Source organism: Octopus bimaculoides, chromosome 13 (assembly GCF_046866305.1).
Source record: "Octopus bimaculoides isolate indiv1 chromosome 13, ASM4686630v1, whole genome shotgun sequence".
NCBI classification, from domain to species: domain Eukaryota; kingdom Metazoa; phylum Mollusca; class Cephalopoda; order Octopoda; family Octopodidae; genus Octopus; species Octopus bimaculoides.
The window spans coordinates 53,167,413-53,187,903 of NC_142940.1; the positions used below are offsets into that span (position 1 = coordinate 53,167,413).

A 20,491-nucleotide genomic window follows, 5' to 3' on the forward strand; every position below is an offset into this window, starting at 1 on the left:
TTACAAAATATTGCAGAATTTAAGTTATGCCCTCTTGTATCATAGTATATATTTTATATGCTTTGTAGAATGATACATTAAGGAGGGTTTTTTTTAAGAGTACTACTAAATTACTTGAATCCATACATACATACATACATACATACATACATACATACATACATACATACATATATATATATATATATATATATATATATATATATATATATATATATATATATAGGTAGGTAGGTAGTATATCTTGTATATACAAATAGATGTATGACTGCAACTATTAAGTTTCAAGCTTCACATAGGTTTATTTGCTTCCAGTATAGTGGTTTGATTACTACTATACTTTGCTGTATTACTAGTTATGATATACAGAGCAAATGTAGGAGAAATTATGGTGAACACAAGTTTGTATCATTTATTCCTGTGTATGTTTCACCATTGTGATTGAAATGTAACTTTTCATTGGACGTTCCAAGTGTGTAGGAACAGACGATATGAACTTGTGTTAATTGTAATTTCTCCTATATATGTGTATGTGTGTGTGTGTGTGTGTCTTTTTGCATAGCTATGGATAATAGAGCCTATTATATGCAGTGCATTTCATATCTATGGATATACATCATGATGTGTATCTAAAGCTATATATCTTACAATATATATAAGACTATATATTTTATATATCTACTGTATAATTGATTATATGTATTATTTTATAAGCTATTGTATGCCTAATCTAAATTACTTATGGTGTATCTATAGCCATTTATTTTAGTAGCCAGTGTAGATATCTCAGTAGATAGTTTTTATCAGAAGACACCAAAAGGCTAGTGGTTCATGTTTTTCAGTCTACCTAGTTCTAACTAAATGCTGTGTGTGGCTTTAAGTACCAGCAGCACTTTAGTTTGTTGGCTTTACAATACTGATTTCAATTATTTTCTTGGAAAAATCTACTTGTAATAATCCAAGGAGATTTATCTTTCCTCTAGTTATTATCTTAGAAATAGAAATCAATTCCCACCTATAAATTCTTATGCCCTGGAATTCTTTATCGTATTACATATCTTTAGTTATACAGTATATTTTAATATCTATAGCTTCAAGTTTTATTGTCTATTTACATTTATGATTTTTGTATATCTTTATCCATACACGATACACACACACACACATACATACATACATACATACATGCCTACATGCATATTGCTGTACAACTTATCATGTAGCTATGGTTTAATATCCAAAAACAACCAATCGAAGCCCTCTAAATTCTGTGAATATGGCTTCATCTATGTAATTCAACTTGCCAATATAAGCCCTGCCATTGACTTCCAAGACACCATTTTTTTGTTTATGATGTAAAATAGTAGTAATCATAAGTGCAACCACTGATGTGAGAGTTCTTGTAATCAAAGATTTTAAAGAACACGAAATGAAATTCAGTCAGCAAGTTCAGATAACCTGATTTTACATTAATGGCTGTGATAATTGATAACCTTAAGAGTAACCTCGAGGAAATGGGCAAACCTTATGATAGCTATGTACCTTAAATTATACATTGAGCAAGTTGCAGAAAGTGTTGTCATAAAACCTAGCATAAATTTTATTGCCTTCTTTTTTATTAATAATCAAGAATTGTAAAAATATCTTGCTCCAAGAATAGAAGCAAAATAGCAGTGGATAAGTTTTATGGTATAGATTAGCAGTTGTTTATATATTTTTTTTCATCCGACATTGTTGCTTGTGTTTAATGCTAAACATTTTATTTTAATCTTTGGCATATTTCTTTGTCACATCTGTACCATATTAACTTATTTCTTTGTCATGTGCGTAGCAACATAGGAATATATTGTTTTTACATGTACAGGAATATCCAGCTCTGCTATTGGTTAATCAAGGGCACAAACAGTCTAGTGTCTTTTCACCATATAATTGTTGGTTAGCTTTTGAACTTTTGTTAATTCAGTATCCTTCATCTGCATTAAGAAAGGAAGTATTAAATATTTTTTTCCAGGAACCATATCAATGGCTGCTACTATGGCAGTTCTAGTTCTTCTTTCTTGATAACTGAAAAGTTGACTTTTTAATTTTTATTTATGTTTTTTTTTTTTTATATTATGGAATAAGTTTCAAACTGTGAGTGAGTGCTGATAAGTTAAAGACAGTCTCAGATGTGAACATAAGTCCATGTCATGATTAAGTGATAATATAATTATATGCTATAATAGTGCACATCTTATATTTTATTTATTTTTGACTTGTTTCAGTCGCTAGACTGTGGCCATGCTAGGGCACCACCTTGAAGAATTTTAGTTGAATGAATCAACCTCAGTACTTATTTTTTTTCTCAAACACCTAAGTTATGGGGACGTAAACACACCAACACCAGTTGCCAAGTGGTGGTGGGAGAATGAAAAACACAAACACATATATACGACAGGTTTCTTTCTGTTTCTGTCTCCCAAACTCATTCACAAGGCTTTGGTTGAACTGAGGCTATAGTGGACGATGCTTGTCCAACGCGCCATGCAGTGAGACTGAACCCAGAACCATATGGTTGGGAAGTAAACCTTTTCACTCACAGCCACTCCTCACATATAAACATAAAATTAATTTATTAATTTATTTCTGCTGGATAGCCCATGGCAGATTGGGATTCTATTTTTTTGATTTTTACCAGAGATTATAATGATGGAATTAGTAATTAACATTCATAAATTATGATAATTGATTATGTATTTGGTTTGCAAGATTCTTGATGTGAAATTGTGTGTTGAAACATGCATGTCATTGAAGAGGTCTCAAATGGCAATGAAAGCACTCTGACAAAGCGAACTAACTTGTAAAAGAAAAATATTCAGCAACAGCCGGTCATCTGTCTATCAATGGCATAAGTACATGGCGTAACACATCTGTTTCTGAGAAAGTAAGGTGCTTTGACTGCTATATCTAGCAAATTGAATGACCATATAGAGCAGGAGTTCTCAACCATTTTTTACCTATGGACCACTTTGATTACTATTTTATTTTTGGTGGACCCCAATAGCCTTTCGATGTTTAAATATTAGTTTTACAGAAACTTCTTTCAAAATTCCTATTTTGTTTTTCACACATTAACTTCCATAGATTGAACTCTATAAAGTGTGAGAGAAAGAAACCTGGCTATTTTTTACAATATATATTAATATATGCATCTAAAGCAAAATTTTTTCAGTGACCCATAAAATATTATTGTGGATCCCCAATTTACTATTCAGTTGTGTGAACCCCAAAACACTTACATAGACCCTCAGGGGCCATATTGGCCCTGGTTGAGAACCACTAATGTAGAAGCTCCTCTGTTGATTCCTATCTATGTGATTGTATGAGATGATTTAGCATTAAAATTTAAACAAAAGGAAAATAGAAACTTTCAATATAAAATAACATTAATAATTAGATCATTATCTCTTACAACTGTATATCATAGACATACTTTTTCCAAAGGCCTGGATCAGTCTTCAAACTGAGAAATTTGCATAAATTGTTGGTGTGTCTCTCTCTTCAGTTGGTTGCCATCCATTCTTAAACTATAAATATTCAACCTTAAAATGGCATTGATATTCTCTTTTCTTAGTTTTTACCTTCTTTTTTCTTGGTTTGATTATTTACTGAGTCATTGAGTCATTTTTGAGTATGTGGTTTTGAGTACTGGTTTTGAGTTGTTGGTCTTTTTTGCTCAGTAGTTTTAACACCTTAATTACAAGCATGTTAACTATAGTCAGTAGGTCCCTAAAACACAAACAACTGATATAAGCATTGAGCTTCTACTTTGTTTTTATCTGGCTTTAAAACCCATTAATAGACAAATGTCACTGATACTAAATGAAAGTAGAGGTTTGGGTTGGAATGATTGGTTTTTAAATGATGTTTTCTTTGCTAATATAGAAATGTGATTGTCAATGACTAAAAATTTTAAAAACTTCATATTTAGTAAACTAAAACTAAGCAAAAAAAAATTTTTTTAATAATGAATTCTTTGCATATTTTTCTTTATAACTCCTTAAATTCAATTTCAAATTTCTAATCCCATTTCATATTATCATGAAATGATTATCTCCCTTGTAATAGCTCTGACTATTAGAGGGATCACCTATGCTAAAATATGAACTTTATTTCATCTGTTCCTTTTTTAAAATTGGAAAATTGTTTTGTTTCCAGCTTCTACTATTTCTTTACTATTTCTACTATCTTAGCAATGTTTCTAGTAAGATTGCTATAATCTCTCTCTCTCTCTCTCTCTCTCTCTCTCTCTCTCTCTCTCTCTCTCTCTTCCTCTCTCTCTCTCTCTTCCTCTCTCTCTCTCTCTCTCTCTCTCTCTCTCTCTCTCTCTCTCTCTCTCTCTCTCTCTCTCTCTCTCTCTTTTCTCTCTCTATCATACACAAATATTCACTGACAGCCACCACACTGAATTCTTCTTTAGTCTGCTTTTCTACTGCTCTTATTTTTAAAATATTCTTTTATTTCACTTTGCTCATTTTGCACTTGCTTCTTATCTTCAATTGTGCTGATCCAAGTAACTCACACATTAGGCTTTTTTCCTCACTGATTATGTCACATTCTTATCATTTTCTTTAATGCATATATTCAAAGGAATTACTAGTTCTGTCTCGATGAAGTAGAAAGCATGGTTCAACTGTTTGTTTATTAAGTTTAATATTTAAATTTGGGTCTCTTCATCTTTTAATACTACTACACAAGAGTTCATACAAATTTAAATTAACTAAATATCTTAACCCATTAATGTCAAACTTGAAACAATGTAAAAGCAACCAAATCTGTAAATAAATCATACTTAATTAGCCAGATAACATGCTTTAATTACTAATACTTAAAGTAGCAGAACGTTTAATCTGAACTGAAATGAAGATTAAATTGTAAAATAAAAATTAAAGTGTAATACTTCAACAACATCAATCAATACATTTAAAGGCAGGTTAACAGGTCACAAAATGCTGGAGTGATATTATTTCGGTGATAAATTGAACAGAAGATTACTGCTGTGCACTGTTCAAATCCTACCAAGATCAAATTAATTTCTCCACAACCAACAACCACCAGTAATATTCTAAGAAAAATAGTCAAATACCAGAACAAATTTAATATGTTGTGTTTATGGGGTTACCACTAGATTCTTAACTAACCCCTATCTTTTTGGTACTCTCCAGCAGTAAAACTATTCACCTAATCTATCTACTTTTACTTCTTTCTTCCTCAATACATAAAACAGAAACAGGAAAAGTTTTTGCTTTGAGTTCTTTTTTTTTTTTTTTGACATTTTAATAACAGATTTTTTCATGATTCAGATATTTTTTTTTTTTCCTGAATTCTTTGAGGAAATTTATTATACAGGTGGATGTCATTCTGAACAGCAGTTACACAAGAGAAGTTGTCCATTTATCTTCCAGAAGTATTCTTTATTACTGAGATTAACTCAGTGACTCAATACTAGCTGTTGTTGCTGCTGCCGCTGCTACAGCTGCTGTTTTGGTACAAAGTGAACCAATAGTTTATGTATACAGATGTTTCAACATTCTAACCATTCATCTAAGTTAAAAATTAAAAAAAATTCTAAAACAGTGTCTTTTCTTAACATGAATAAAAATGGAATAACGAAGACCAGTTCTACAAGTATTTTGTCAGCAAATTGAAATGAAAAGTTGATTTTTATGTATCTGAATGTTACTCCCATAGTAATAACATTATTTATACACACAAGATGATGATGACGGTGATGATGCTTGTGACAATGACAATAACTTTGGCAAAGAGCAATGAAGCAGTAGTTGTGTTGATTATGATAACAGTTGCGGTTGTAACAAAGAATTCTTGTCTGCTTTAGCAAAGTTACACAGTAGCTAGTTGGTGTTTTCCCGACCTTGTAACCAAAAACGGTTCAATATATGACTTGTATTATAAAATGAAGTTTGTTGCTAGAAGAATGAACTCTTCTTGGATGAAAGACTGCTTAAATATTTTACTGGCTTTAAGGACATAATCAAGAAAATATCAATATTTCCTGCCTGTTTTACTATAAGACATGCCATATCTTCTGATATGATATAATATTTTTGAAAGTAAAACTAGTTAACACTACTTATGTGTTTGGTATTTCAGAATGAAAATGAACATAGTACATTTGGAGTGGCCCTTAAGGGAAAAGAACCAATCTCTGAAAAAGACATACCAAATGTAAGTATAAGATTTTATCATTTTTGTGTTAAATATTGTTTCATCTTGGTTGTGATGTAGTGTTCCATCCTGACTTTTTTGGGGGTCAGAAAATATTTAAATTGTTACATCAAAGTATTCCTCCAATATCTGGAAATATGCTGCTATGACATATATATGCTGACAGCTGGGACTACATTCTTGCCAACACACCAGTCTCTGACTCACAGCTGTGTTAGCTTCACTACTTTTCTCTTGCCTCTATAATAGCCTCTGCTCCTCACAACTGCTGACCTCATACCACAGCCATTCAGACACCCACCACCAACTCATCTCTCCTCCTCTCATCACTCATATTGTGTTCACCACTCTAAATTCCACACTAAATGCTACACCAAACCTTTCCTCCTCAGATGTCTTTCCTGTGGAATTCCCTCCCGGCCAGTTTTTCTTTTTTTTCCACAGCCACCAACTTTCAACCCTTCCAGAGGAATGTTAGCTGTGTTTATCCCACCAGTAACAAAGAGCCTGTGGAAGCCATAGGTAAAACCTCTTCCTCTGAGCCAGGGACACAACCTCTTCCTTCAGGTTAAACTAATGAAAATAAAATCAGGCTTTAAATGATATTTTTGGTTTTCTTATTTTTACAAGCTTCATCTCTGGAGAATAAAGAATACTAAGAAATAAGATTACTGAGATGAATTAGCAGCATTTACACTGTAAAATATGAGGTTGTTTAAAATCAAGTAGTTACCTTAACTAGAGTAAAATCATTACAATTGTACACATGATTGACCCAAAGGCTACCTGTATGTATGTTATACTTAACTATACTCTACCTTTTAATTGTTTCAGTCATTGGACTGCAGCCATGCTAGTGTACTGTTTTGGAGGGTTTAGTTGAGCAGGTCAACCCCAATACTTATTTTCTAAGTCTGGTACTTACTCTGTCAATTTCTTTTTCCAGAAATCTCGACAAACCAATACCAGTTGCCAAGTGATGTTGGGGGCAAGCACAACACACACACACACACACACACACACACACACACACACACACACATATGATGGGCTTCTTTCAGTTTCCATCTACCAAATCCATTCACAAGGCTTTAGTTAGCTTGGGGCTATATTGTAGGGGACTCATGCCCAAGGTGCCATGCAGTGGGACTGAACCCAGACTTATGTGGTTGGGAAACAAACTTCTTACCACACAGCAATGCCTGTGTCAAGGAAAATTACTAATGGTATATCATTTGAGTGATAAACTTAATCTTTACTTGATTTAACACCACCACCTAGGCTTTAGGTGGCTTTATCAAAATCTGTTCCATTGCAAGCATTCAAACCAGGGTTCCAGTCTAGTATAAGGAATGGAAGGTATCCAAGATTAGTAGGAGAAAGAGAGAAAATTATACTGTCTTGTAAAAGATCCATGGTACTACCTTTCTACTTTTGAGTAAGCCATAACAACAGCCTGTTTAATTGATTAAAGCTGTTTATCATTTAGTTTTGCAATTAGAAAAATGATTATTAAAACTAGTAATTAGTTTGTTAAATAAACATTTTATCTGAGTGTAAATTGATCTCAAATACAATTATCTGTTCTTCTAAACAATGTTAAATTACTCTTTTGTTTTAATACTGTAACATATTCAATAATATCCTTCCTCTATTATTTAGTTAATCAATATAAAATTGTTATTCTGATTATCTCATGTAAATTCAACATAAGGTCTTATGATATTTTAATATAAATATCCATTTAAATATCATTTCTTATCGTATTCATTTTAATTTAGTCTTTTGTGTTAAGTGCCCATACAAAACCCATTATGTATTCTGGTATTGATTATGCAACACATTGTCTAGATACATGAACAAAACCCAGTATAAAAGTTAATATTGGCAAACCTGGAATATTTAAATTGTATATATATTTAGATATTTAAATCTAATATTTCAAACAATTGAGCACTTCTAGAAGATGTATTGTGTAATTTACCTTAAAGCAAGTATATAATTTATTTACTTTTTAAAATTTTATTTTGGATATTTCAAAGAATGAAGGCACATGGATGGCCCAGTGGTTAGGGTGTTGTACTCAAGAATCACAATGTCATGGTTTCGATTCCTGGACCAGGTAGCACATAGTATTCTTGAACAAAACACTTTATTCAAATGTAAATGAATAACACTTCAATGGATGGGTGTCCTGTTCCAGGAGAATTTGTGATCTTGGTCACTTTGTACACCATGGAAACTAGGTAACCTGGAATTCAAGACAGTAATGTGCAGTGGTCAATGATGATGATGATAATGATAATAAAGAGTCACTTTTACAAATACATGGTAGAAAATCAAGTATAAAACATGTGATAGAATTCTGGAAATTTCTGTTGCAAAATATGCTGTGAAATTCCTCTGTTGCCTGGGAAAATATCCATCTGCTGGAACATGCCTGTGAATGAATGATTTTAACTTGTTTACTACCACAACCTGTTACTGGACCCTACCACATATTTCGCACAGTTACACTGCATACCTCTACAGCCTGTTACCTTACTACGTGTTTCACATGGTTACACTGCATACTGTTTAAATACAAGAAAATGTAATTTGGTTTTGCATTGTTACAATATTTCATAATTAAACTTTAATATTTAGCTCTCATGTTATTTAAATATCCTCGAAATAATACCAAAAATACAGAATAAAATGTTTTCTCAAATTATGAAAACATATCACTGGTGATGCATATAGCAGTTGACAGAATCATTTGCATGCTGGGAAAAATGCTTAGTGGTATTTTGTCCATATTTACACATTCTGAGTTCAAATTCTGCCAAGGTCCACTTTGCCTTTCATCTATTTGGAGTCAATAAAACAAGTACCAGTCAATCACTGGGGTCAATGTTGAATTCCAGCCATTATACACCATGTTAGAAGACGCTTGTTCTAATATGGTGTATAATGGCTGGAAATAGACCAAGATTATGGATTGTATTCTCTCATCTCAGAATTGGTGTATTGTCATTTCCACAATCTATTCCTCACAATTCACCCACCAAGCTGTTAAAAATAAACTCTTCTGCTTAGAAATACAGGAAACTCTAGCTGGAGATTTGAACTCGTGACACATTGGCATGTAACCCAGTATCTTACCTACACAACTACTTCACCTCTACATGTATTTCTATGCTGAAATATATACTATGTCCCGAGAATGTTTATCTTATGTGTAATCATACAATGTGATAGAACAAGGAAGGGTAAGAATTTATTTGGAAACTATTTGCTGCCAACAGGAACAACAACAATAACAACAACAACACTGCTACTTTACTAATGTTGCTATACTGACATCCTGCATCCACTATCAAGAAGATAAATTAGCATCTATGATAGAAATAAATAGCAATTTTTATTATCAGGAAACTTAATTTGATCAATTGAATTAGAGTTTCATTGCAATTATTTACATCCCACTCTTCACCACCAACGCTACCATTAGTACTACTACTACCATTGATCTCTTTTCCTTTCCTTTTTTTTTTTTCTTTTTTGTTTTGTTATTGATTTATTTGTTGCACTCTTTTGCAAACACCAAACTCAATAAAAGATGGAAAGAAAAATACAACTGACAATAAATATCTAAATTTATCTGCAAGTATTGAGAAACACGTCTTCCTGGGATAAATTTTGTTTTCTTGCAATACTTGCAGAACTAATGATTGGAAACAAAACATTGCCAGTACACAGTTGGTACCATTCCACACTAATCGAATGTCTCAGAAGAAAACTCAAGCAAATTTCTTAATGGCTCATGAAAAAGATTTCATTCTTTCTCTTTTATTTTTTCCCCCCAACTATTTTTTCTATTCCCCCCCCCCCCCCGCCCAGCCCCGCCTTTTGATCTTTCGCTTCCTTTTTGTTTTCTTCTTAGTAATGTGTAGATCCTACAACCTGCTCTCAGTATGAGGAATATGTTGCATTATATTCTGACAGATAATATATATAAATATAAATATATATATATATATATACATATATATATATATATATATATATATATATATATATATATATATATATATATATATATATATATATATATATATATATATATATATATGTATATATATATATATATATATATATACACATATGTATGTATATGTATATCTACATATTTATGTATGTATATATTCATGTTTATCAATATGGTGATATTGACAAAATGCTAATATCTTCATGTAACTAACCAGTTTAACACTCAGTGAACTTTCCCTATTCAGACAGGTTCTGAATAACTGGCTGAATGATATCTGACTAAATATTGACACAGTGTCGTATGACTGTAATTTCTGCTGCCAATATGAACAGAGGTTAATGAGTACAAGTTAAACGATTATATGTGTTGATGTCAGACAATTTTTTATCATTTACTATTAATCCACATCAGTTTTCTTCATGTTACATCTCTATTCTTTTTTCTTTTTAATATTCTTTTTTACTTTTTGTGTTAATCTAAAGAAATGAAGCAGTAATCATAACGTTTTTTTTTTTCTCTGGCCCTCCTAGATTTAAATACAGGGATAACTAGATAACATCTGATAGAATTAGTGTGGTTAAGGCAGCAAGCTGGCCGAAACGTTAGCATGCCAGGCGAAATGCTTAGCGGTATTTTTTGTCTGCCGCTACGTACTGAGTTCAAATTCTGCCAAGGTTGACTTTGCCTTTCGTACTTTCAGGGTCGATAAATTAAGTACCAGTTACGCACTGGGGTCAATGTAATCAACTTAACCCCTTTGTTTGTCCTTGTTTGTCTCCTCTATGTTTAGCCCCTTATGGGCAATAAAGAAATAAGAATTAGTGTGGTTGGCATTTCTTTTATTTCTTTATTGCCCACAGAGAGCTAAACATAGAGGGGACAAACAAGGACAGACAAAGAGATTAAGTCGATTACATCGACCCCCAGTGCATAACTGGTACTTATTTGATCAATCCTGAAAGGATGAAACACAAAGTCAACCTCGGCGGAATTTTAACTCAGAACGTAACAGCAGACAAAATACTGCTAAGCATTTTGCCCGGCATGCTAACAATTTTGCCAGCTCGCCACCCTTCATCATCATCATCATCATCGCTTAACGTCCGCTTTCCATGCTAGCATGGGTTGGATTCAGTTTTTAACTATTCCATTTAGTTATATATGAATGTGCTAGTGGCTACACATCTTTAACATTAAATCATCATCATCATCCTCGTTGTCATTGTCATCATTTTAAATCCATGCTGATATGGGATCGACAGGACACCACAGTCTGAGTTTGCACATATTCAGGTATATAACTCACTTAGACTGAATGGGGAACTGCATCTTGCTCACAAGTTTCATTATACAGACATACTTCAAATATACAGACATACCTCAACTTACTTCAGTAATTGATTCCAAGACATGCAACTTTACTCAAAACAAACAACATAACATGGCAACATTTTTTTTTTAATTCATTAACTCATATCAAGGCACAGGCTTGGTTGTGTGGTAAGAAATATTTTGCTCAACCACATGGCTGCAAGTTCAATCCCACTGCATGGCATTTTGGACAAGTGTCTTCTACTATAGCCTCGAAGTAACCAAAGCTTTGTGAATGGATACAGTAGATTGGAAACTAAAAGAAGCCCATTGTGTATGTGTGTGTGTGTGTCCTTGTATCTGTGTTTGTCCCCCACCATCATTTGGCAACCAGTGTTAGTGTGTTTACATCCTTGTAACTTAGAGTTCAGCAAGAGAGACAGACATAATAAGTACCAGGCTTTAAAAAAATAAGTTCTGGGGTCAATTCATTCAATTAAAAATTCTTCAAGGTGGTGCCCCAGTATGGCCATAGTATAATGAGAGAAACAAGTATAAGTAAAAAAAGAATCCGTTTTAATAAATGGTTTGTACATATTTTTCCATGTATTTTATTTGATTTTCCATTTCAGTATTGGTTTTTAGGTGGGGGTTTTTTATTTTATTTTTTTTATTTAAGCTTTTAAATATGTTTACTGAGATTGAGATAAAGTAAGATTAATTGTCTGAACTTGAGTTTTATTTTTTCATTAATTTCTTTTAAAAAAAAAAACAAAGTTGAAAAACATGTAACTCAAAACAACCTAACTTGAAATATACCTATATATGTATAATGTATAGACACTGGTTAATATTTAGTCTGAACACAACATCATCGTCGTCATCATCATCATCTTATGTTCAGTTTTTCATTTTGGCATGAATTGGCTAGCTCTCACAGCATGCTGTCCCATGTCATATGCTTTATCATCTGACAGATATAGCAACATAGAAAATCTTTATTGTTTTGCCTATCTTTCTGATAGGGCTTAAAGGGCATAGTTATTTTCTGTTCCCCACAACCGCCATACGGAATGGTTGTTTGTAGATACTTGAATACAGAGGAAACAGAGCATCTTTCTTTAGCCTCTTGTGGTAATGTTTTTTTTTTTCTTAAAGAAAGATTAGTGTCCAAATGTATTTCTTGTTTCTGTTATTATTGATATATTACTCTTGTCTGCTTGAAATATTACAGAACAAATATTAATTTGATTATCTTGAATGAAATTTTTCCTCTTTTTAAATGTGTAGTATGCAGAACCCTATCGAGTATGTATGCATCATCATCCTCGTTGTTGTTTAACATCCACCTTCCATGCTGGCATGGGTTGGACAGTTTGATTGGAGCTGGCCAGGCAGAAGACTGCACCAGATTTCTCCGTCTATTTTGGCATGGGTTTTGCAGCTGGATGCCCTTCCTAGAGGCGGTGAGCTGGCAGAATCGTTAGCATGCCAGGTGAAATGCTCAGCGGTATTTTATCTGTTGTTACGTACTGAGTTCAAATTCCGTCAAGGTCATCTTTGCCTTTCATCCTTTCAGGGTTGAAAAAATTAGCACCAGTTACACACTGGGGTCAATGTAATCAACTTAATCCCTTCCCCCAAATTTGAGGTCTTGTGCTTCCAGTAGAAAGGATGCCCTTCCTAACACCACTCACCCAACATGTACATATGCATTACTGTACTTACACGCAGACTAAATATACAATGAACTATTCCTTTTTATCAGCTGTAAAAAAACACCTTCAGATGTTCAAATTTTCTGTTTGGAATAGCAGAATAGGTTGGCTCTAATCATTGCTATTTTTATATTGTCTTGTAAGAGCCTTGTTTTATTCATTGTGAAAGGGAATCCTGTTTTATTTTCTATTTCACTCTGTCATTGCTACTATCACCAGTCTTGATATTATAAAATATATTTAATTTGTATATCTTTGCTTTTTTTTCCCCTCATTGTTTTGTTTTTCCTTTTATAGAAAAATCTCAAAGAACTGGAAAAATTATTAAACATCAGTATCCAAACATTTCTGTGTGTCCCAGTGATAAGCAAAGCTGATGAAAGCCTTATTGCATTGGTTTGTGTTGCTAATAAGACGGACGGATCAAGGTGAGTGATTGTTAATCGGATCTAAGATTTTCATATATTCTGCTGATAACAGTGATACTGACAATATAATGAGAATAATGTTATTGGTTATTATTGATGGTAGTCAAGGACAGCATGTGTTATGTTGAAAGTTAGAAATATCACTTTTGAGCTTTATAACAAATTGAAAGAATTCTTTTGAGAATATTCCAGTTTAGAACTTCAAATGTTACCCATTATTTTGTCTTTCATCAATCTAAATTTATAACTTATGAATACTAAAGCCACTTATGGTCTTTTTTTCTTTTTTTATATTATGAGGGTAGTGAGTGGTGCCCATGACTTTATCACAAGGCTTCAAAGACAACTTCTGTAGTGCAGTACCACAATGATATTCCCCTAGTACATTCTGTAAAGCGATTGGCAAAGGCATTGAGCTATTAAAACCATGCCAAAAATTGACATATTGGTGAGACATAGTTCCCAGCCATAGAGGGCAATCATCATCATCATCATCATCATCATCGTTTAACGCCCGCCTTCCATGCTAGCATGGGTTGGACGATTTGACTGAGGACTGGTGAAACCGGATGGCAACACCAGGCTCCAATCTAATTTGGCAGAGTTTCTACAGCTGGATGCCCTTCCTAACGCCAACCACTCAGAGAGTGTAGTGGGTGCTTTTACGTGTCACCCGCACGAAAACGGCCACGCTCGAAATGGTGTCTTTTATGTGCCCCCCGCACAAGAGCCAGTCCAGGGGCACTGGCAACGATCTCGCTCGAAAACCCTACAATAACTCTGAAGAAGAATTAACTGCATAAAGAAACAGTTATAGAATTATGTGATGATGAGGATGATGAGGATGATAGTGACAGCTCCGGCATCTGCATAGGTTTTGTCTACCAAATTCCTCTCAGAATATATTTATCAATCTGAGATCTTAATAGAAGGCACTTCCCTGAAGTACCATGCATTGGGATTGAAATCATTTGGTTGGAAATCAAATTTCTTAACCTGCAAGAATTAAGTACTGAGAAGTTTTAATTTAACTGCTACCCCCACCATTGGGTTGCTATCTTTTAGATTTCTTTAATTCCTTAGGATTTATGATTTTGAACCAGAGAACAATATTGTTAAAATACAGTAGGCAAGATATTAATAACAGTCCACCATAATGTCCAGTCCTTGTTGTGTTGTGGTGACTTGTGTGTCTCAGTGATCCTGAGTGCTATGCCATTGTAACACAAGGTCCTGGTAGGACTTCCTATGCAGGACAGGTCAAAGGAAAGAGGTCACACCAGTGCTGGACTAACCGTTAAGCAAAATAATCACATGCTTAGAGCATCAAGGGGAGGTGGGCACCACAGAAATGGTAAATGGTTTATAGCACAAAAGAAATCACTTTAAAATAATATTGGAAGTGATTTATATGAACAGAAATATAATTTCGAATTGCTTATGGTATCATTGTGAGGATCTGATCAAAGACTTTGCAATTAAAAAAAGGCAGGAGAAAACCATTCAATTAAGTACTGAGGTTGATATGATTGATAAACTGTTGAAGGCAGTACTGCAGCATGGCTGCAGTCCAATGATTGAAGCCAGTAAAATAATTGCATAAACACACAAAAAAAAAGAAGAAATTCTTGTTTCCTTTTGTTTTTATATAATCAAAGAACCATCAACTTTTTCCATTCAGATTCTGCCCTGATGATGTACACATTATCAAACATTGTTTCAAATATACAGCTACAGTTCTTACAAGTACCCTAGCATACCAAAATGAGAGAAAGCTCAAAGATCAAACTAAAGTAAGTTGTATCCTTGCATGTATAATTACTTTTGAAATGGCAATTTGGAAGTCATTGTGTATTAATTTGATTCCATTTAATAGGGTGCAAATGTGATTGTGTGGTTAAGATGTTTGTTTCATAATCACATGGATTCAGGTTCAATCCTGCTTTGGGCAAATATTTTTCACTTTAGCTTCAAGTCAACCAATACCTTGTGAGTGAATTTAGTAGATAGAAGTTGTAAAGAAGTCATTATATATATAATACTGTGTGTATTTGTGCATACTGACTTTAACAAAGACTCTTTGTTGATGAAAATGAAGAAAAAAAATTGTCAGCTGTCTGCAATCTTCCATGAAAACATATCTGGCTATTTAGCTGTTCATCTTTGAAAGACCAGAAGAATATAACCTTGCATGGAAACAGATGAAAGTTGGTGACAGAGAGAGCATCCAGCTTAAAAGATCTGCCTCAACATGCTTCATACGACCCATGCGAGCATGGATAAGTCATTGTTGAAATAACAATAATGGGAATGAAGGAGGAGGAGGAGATCAAATAAGAGATATGAAAAGGCTATTGTATTCTTCAGTGTATTTCAGAGGGAAAGAGTAGCACCTTTGACCTTTTTGCAGAACCTCCAAATATGGTGAGTGGAAGGGAAGAAGTTAATCTCAGACTGAAAACCTTGTCTGAATGTTTGCAACAACATGTACTCTATGAAAAGTATTCTTGGGCCAGGTGGTGGTGTTAAACCAGGCGATGGGTGAAGTTTATGTGAATGCAATTCTGTAGTTAAGGTGCAGGAAACCTTAAATAAGTCTATGAAAAGAAATTCAGCAATGCATTTGTAATTTTCTGTAATTTTTAACATTTTCTTTTTATAGCGCTGTTTGTTATTGGATAATAAAGATAGAATGTAGAGTTTACAAATCATTACCTTTAGGCCAACTGCCAAGAACTCTGACCATTTGGGTATTGGTCATTCAAAATATTACATTGTGGTTACAACAATAAAGAGAGAGGAATGTAATATATTGGTGAAGAAATGCCACTGTATAGATAAATCAATAGGTCAATAGGTTGCCTGCCAACCATCTAAAAGATTGATATTTCTTATCACATTATTCATTCTTAATTCTTAATTGTTCATTTCACAGCTGTAAATAGGTCTTATTACATGTTATATCTAAATCATTATTCATTGCACTGAGATTATTACGATTATTACCTTTAACGGCTTACTTTTTAGCTTTTTTTCTTTTTAACGAAAAATGAAAGAATGTTTGGTACAAAAGCTGAATCTAATTCTATTCATATTCATTTCATCAGGCACTGCTGCAGGTTGCTAGAAACTTGTTTACTCACTTGGGTAAGTTACAGATAAAAATTCATTTGAAATCATTAACCGTCTAATTGCTAACACTTCTGTGACTGTATATTTAATGAAATACATTATCTTTGTGTTTCAAGTGATTTATAATATACTTGAGAATTGGGAAGGGTTTCATGAAATCAATTACTTTTTAATAATATTCAGAACATAACAAAAAATTCTAATATAAAATTGACAGCAGGTTTAATCCTTTAGCATTCAAATTCTTTCATTAAAAGCAATGCTTGTTTATTCACATTGTTTTGAATAAATCATGCATTATCTCGTAGCTTTGAGATTTTGATTAGCTAACAGTTAATCTTTTTAATGATATTGTACGGTTGTTGGAGTGGGGGCCAGACTCGGCCAGTTTGAGTATAAAACATAAAATATATTGACTGGATATGGCTGGCTTCAATGCTCAAGTGTTAAACTTAAATATAATGCTTTAAAACAGGTGATTTTTGTATGACAGAGCCAGGGCTAGTCTCTTACAGGTTAACATCAAAATGTTTTTTCAGTAACTTCTATGAATCTTACTAAATTACTTTTATGTTAATCATTAAATATTTATGATGCAACTACCTCAGTCTCAGGTGCCCATTAGTTTGCAGTCATCCGCTATATGTGCTTTATAAATTCGGTTTGAAATGAGAAAATATGTAAATTACTGAAAAGATTCAAATTATTATCACATAACAGAATAATCTATGCATTTATTTTAATCTTATTTACAATTATTAATTTATTTACATTTCTCTAACCCACAGAGAGTTTCTTTAGCTCTGTAGATGATTCAGATGTTTATATTGACCATTTAAACAATATTTTACAAATTCTTGGCTTGTTTTCTCTAAGATAAATTAAATGATGAAAATAAAAGTGTGTATAGTTTAAAGACACAATGTTATATCTTAGAAATTAATGTGTACAGTTAGTCACTTGGAACTATCCTTTTACAGTTGATACTGAAGTTTCTCAAAATCAGCTTGAGGATAAAAGTACACAGTTTCTAGGGGATTCTTGGTGTAGTTCAATTGTATTGATTTTTACTACTATAACTTTACTTCACCTATCAAATATTTGTTTCTTTTATTTTTTTGTCAGGAGGAAAGGTTGTTTCCATGATATGTTTCAGGGTTTTTGAGACTGATAGGAGGGAGTAAGAGAGGTATTCTCAAAGCAGACCCCAATAAGGTGGGGTTGTTATGTCATGGTTAAGTCTCCCACACAAGAAGGCCATGGCAGGATTTGAAATCAGAATGCAAAGAACCAGAACAAATACATCAAGGCATTTGGTTTGCTCATTCTTACAGTTTTGCCAAGCCTTGCATTGGTACTTTTTTCATCAACCTTGCAAGGATGTAAGATAAAGTTGGGCTCTGCACAATTTGAACTCAGTGCACTAATAGTTGGAGCAAAGCATTTTGTTTGATGCTCTAACTACTCTGTCAAATCCAGAACTTATACCCATTATTGTAGGGTTCCTAATTCCTAATTCCAGTGGAGGTGCAATGGCCCAGTGGTTAGGGCAGTGAACTCACGGCTGGAGGATCGCAGTTTCGATTCCCAGACCAGGTGTTGTGTGTTTATTGAGTGAAAACACTTAGAGCTCCACAAGGCTCCAGCAGGGGGTGGTGGCAACCCCTGTTGTACTTTTTCGCCCCAACTTTCTCTCATTCTTTCTTCCTGTTTCTTGAGTAATGCTGCGACGGACTGGCGTCCCGTCCAGCTGGGAGGGGGGGACACATACGCCATAGAAACCGGGAAACTGGGCCCATGAGCCTGGCTAGGCTTTAAAAAGGTGCATAATAAAAAAAAAATAATAATAATTCCAGTAAAGGTCAAGACTACACCTGGAAATTAAGATGACCAAAGCAAATGCTATATAAAAAATGGTTGAAATTGCTCAGATGTAAAGAGCACGCATTTACAGATAGACTTCTTGACAGATTTACACACACACACGTGCACACGCACACGTAGTTGTATGGTCTACGTATGCAAAGTGACCAGAATTGTATATGACTGGTTCAGAAGCACACCACTAGCTGTGATATGATATGAACTAAGAATTATGTTGTTAGTTGTTCAGCACTTCAACCTCAAGGTCATTACAGATCATTAAATTATAGGAACCTTTAGTTCGTTACTCTTAAAATATTCATTATGATTATACTATTTCCATATATTCAGAAAAATCAAATTTCCTTAATGAGATCCACTCCCTTCTAGGCACCATCAGAATTTCAAACTTTCTCAGAAGCAGTTCTTTGATGGAATTGTTCCATAATGAAACCTTAGTGCTGAAAAAATTATCCACTCTAGCTTTCTTCTTCGTTAATTAATCAAATCATTATTTTAGACAGTCACCAATAAATTCATCTAAAATAATATACATGAAATGGTATTCTGGAATCAGTTTCCATTGTTGAGTTGAAGGCTTTTACTTTCTTCTCTTAGCATCTGTCACACATCATTAATTGGGTAATTATACAGAGTAACAAAGATAATATTATAGCCCCATTTTAGTTGCTTCTGTTTTTCTCATCTGGTTCTAATGGATGCCTGTTTACTTTGAAGAAACATGTTTCAAATAACACTTCTTTTTCTATCATTACCATTTTTCCAGATGATTTAACCAAATTGTTAAGAGAGATCATGCAAGAAGCAAGAAACTTAACCCAAGCAGAAAGGTGAGGAAGACAGCCATATTTGGTGGGGAAAGATGCTTCTTTTTGTTCTATTTTATAATGTTATCAATGTTCTTATTGTTGTCTGGCATGGTTAATAATTTATTGATTGTGTTACTGTGTGGCACATACACACACACACACATATGCATATTAATATATTTAATATACGTATATATATATATATATATATATATATACATGTATATATATATATATGTATGTATGTGTATATATATATATATATATATATATATATATATATATATATATATATATATATATATATATACTACATATGCTATATACATATGTGTGTCTGTATATATATTGATGCAGGCACACTAGTGAACAATGTTTTAATAAAATTCTCTCTAAGTCATGCTTCAACAAGCAGACCAATTAATGAAGTCAAATGAAATTTTCTGGGATTTCCATTTCCAAGTAGTCTGACTAATGGCTATAATTCCAGTCCAAATAATTTCTTTGCAATGAACATTGTAGTTACTGGTCATAGGTAATATCATGAGAAAGTTAACTAGTAACAAATTGTAATGGTGTGATTCTGCATGGCTGTGTGGTTAAGAAGTTTGGTTCCCAGCAATATGGTTTCAGGTTCACTCCCACTGCTTGTCACTTTAGGCAAGTCTTTTCTGCTATAGCTCTTGACTGACCAAAGATTTGTGAGTGGATTTGGTGAATGGAAACTGAAAGAAGTCTACTGTAAGCCATCGTTGTCATCATCATTTGGGTTGAACTGTTCAACTAAAGCAGACAAGCCAGAGGACTGCACCAAGGTCCACTACCTGCTTTGGCATGGTTTCTTCAGCTGGATGCCTTTCCAAGTGCCAACCACTTTACAGAGTGAACTGGATGATTTTTGCATGGTATCAACACCAGGCTAATGTAGAAATCACTTTGGTCAGCTGA

At 33.5% G+C, this 20,491-nt stretch overlaps 1 protein-coding gene across 2 annotated transcripts in view; it reads left to right on the forward strand.

The window, feature by feature from the left end:
- Window positions 1-20,491, forward strand: part of LOC106877721 (cGMP-dependent 3',5'-cyclic phosphodiesterase) — a 436,212-nt gene that overhangs the window by 366,341 nt on the left and 49,380 nt on the right. For both annotated transcript variants that reach the window (XM_089361766.1, XM_089361765.1), the window contains 5 exons: window positions 6,154-6,228; window positions 13,588-13,718; window positions 15,400-15,511; window positions 16,826-16,865; window positions 19,501-19,564. In XM_089361766.1, coding sequence (XP_089217892.1) covers window positions 6,154-6,228; window positions 13,588-13,718; window positions 15,400-15,511; window positions 16,826-16,865; window positions 19,501-19,564 — 422 coding nt within the window. The remainder of the gene's footprint in view (window positions 1-6,153; window positions 6,229-13,587; window positions 13,719-15,399; window positions 15,512-16,825; window positions 16,866-19,500; window positions 19,565-20,491) is intronic.